This window comes from Gossypium hirsutum, chromosome A01 (genome assembly GCF_007990345.1).
Source record: "Gossypium hirsutum isolate 1008001.06 chromosome A01, Gossypium_hirsutum_v2.1, whole genome shotgun sequence".
NCBI lineage: Eukaryota > Viridiplantae > Streptophyta > Magnoliopsida > Malvales > Malvaceae > Gossypium > Gossypium hirsutum.
This window is the reverse complement of record NC_053424.1, coordinates 104,106,837-104,108,922: the sequence shown is the minus strand read 5'-3', so window position 1 is coordinate 104,108,922 and position 2,086 is coordinate 104,106,837. Positions and strand designations below refer to the sequence as shown.

The window sequence follows — 2,086 nt, the reverse complement described above, 5'->3', positions numbered from 1 at the left end:
TGATTTCATTGTTAAAGATCTAAATTATTTGCTTGAGTTTAGTTGCTGTCTCAACTTATTTGATTTAAATAAATTGACAATTATTTAAAATAAATAGTCTTTTAAATAATTACATCTAAATCTTTTTTTAACATATTTATGTTTTATTAAATCATGTTTGTAATTGAATGCAAAAGATTAGTTACTAAACTCGTTCCGGTAGATAACTTGAGAGAAAAAAAATCATGTCTGCAATTATTTATAGTTTGTACATATTTTGTTATTATTAAGGTTTTAAATAAATCGCTTAAGAGTAATCACAACAATTTAAATTTTATTAATTCAGATAAAATTTGTAGTTATTTAAATATAAAATTTATTTAAATGATTATATAAGAAAAATGTCGTTAACATACAATTATGATTGTGTTAGTATGATTTAATATAATGTTCCACTACAATTACTTTACCATGAATTTTATGCATACATGATCACATATCATATATCTTTAAATAATTGCATACCATAAATGATATTAATTATCTCCTAAATCAGTAGCCGTGACTTGAAGGCCTCCCCCCACGAAGCAATAGTCCCATGCCCATATCGATGCCATCGCATGGACAGCCATTGAACCCGCACAAATTCTCATCTAAAGGATGGGGCAGGGGCCATATCAAGACATAACCCACTGGGTTTGTCTCCCTAATGAAGCTTGGCTACCTAATGGTGACCTTAACCTACCAACAGGACTTGGACTCAGCCGAGTCACAACAGTCACCATTTCATGGACTGTTCCGATGGTGTTACCGGCCTTCGTTTACGAATAGACATTACTTGTAACATTCACTTCTGTTCATGTATGATAATACTCTTGAAAATGAATGATATTTTGACAAAGCAAGGTATAACTTTCTTCACCTCCACATGTAGGAATAGTCTATAATAAATAACTTCATATTAGCAGCAGGTTAGGCATTTGATACCATAAACTAAACCATCTATGAAATGCTTCCCTATAAATATCCACCCAAAGTTTCTGCATCCCGAAATTTACAAACAATCCACTAATTGCAGTCACAAGAAATGTGCTGAGAGCAAAAACCAGAAATTAAACAAGAACACCTAGTCACATTAGTAACCAAGCTATGTTTTCTTTCGGCAGCAAGCTTGTCGACCACAGCAAAATAGCATCTTCACTTAGACCACCCCAGAGGGTAGACGGAGAACAAGCTGCCCTCCAAAGACACTGCAAAAGCATAAATGATAATAATGTAAGTAAAACAATGAAACGTAGTTCGGCTTAGAATAAGTTAGTTTCACATTGCAAAGGTTATAACCAACCTCTTGATATAAAAGTAACAGAAGTCTGCTAAAATGAAAGTTTGAACAATTTCCGATATAAGAACCATAGAAGGCCACAATCCATAACCCAGGGCTACCAGCAAGCGGCCTCGGCTGTCTAAAACCTGTTGAAAGCAGTAGAGAATGAATTAACATCTTAGAACAATCACACTCATAATGACTCAAAAAAATGCTTCTCGAACCAGCATCATACAGAAGGTTTCCCTTCCACACAAAAACACTTATGTTGACACAGGAGGCTAATTAAAATGGCATCAACTAACATCTAGAACCAACAACCACACTCACACAATAAGCATTCAATTCAACCTTCAGGATCATTAATCATGCAGGCTGAAGCTATCTTTCTTTTTCCTAAGTAGATAAATTTTACAATAAACAGACTAGTATCCACTTAATGCACAGACTGGGTCTCACTTTCAAAATAGCTAGTGTTAATACATGACTAACGGAAAACCAATCATGTTCAACTTAACGTCACAAGATCAAACCTGGAGAACCCAGTGAGCACAGCTGAGGAACCTTGCAACACCCAACGCAAACACATAATGAGCTGTAAAAGGCTCAACAATCTGAAAGCACAAAAAGGTGAGTTAAACATGGTAATCTTATAAACCTTATTTATAAAATTATATCTGCCATCTAAGTAATTTTTACCTTGGTGTTTTGCATCACTCGCAACTGAGGTAAAACTGAAGCAGCTTCCAGATACACACAGAATGCCCAGGAAATCCGGTTCAA

General features: G+C 34.7%; 1 protein-coding gene across 2 annotated transcripts; it reads right to left on the bottom strand.

The window, feature by feature from the left end:
• Positions 1-908: 908 nt before the first annotated feature.
• On the bottom strand, positions 909-2,086 carry LOC107916708 (ER lumen protein-retaining receptor erd-2.2; the record flags this gene model as incomplete). Of its 2 annotated transcripts, none has more annotated exon segments than XM_041112103.1 (4): positions 909-1,229; positions 1,325-1,449; positions 1,837-1,917; positions 2,003-2,086. In XM_041112103.1, coding segments are annotated over 4 exon segments (339 nt in total), but the record flags the coding sequence as incomplete, so codon positions are not given.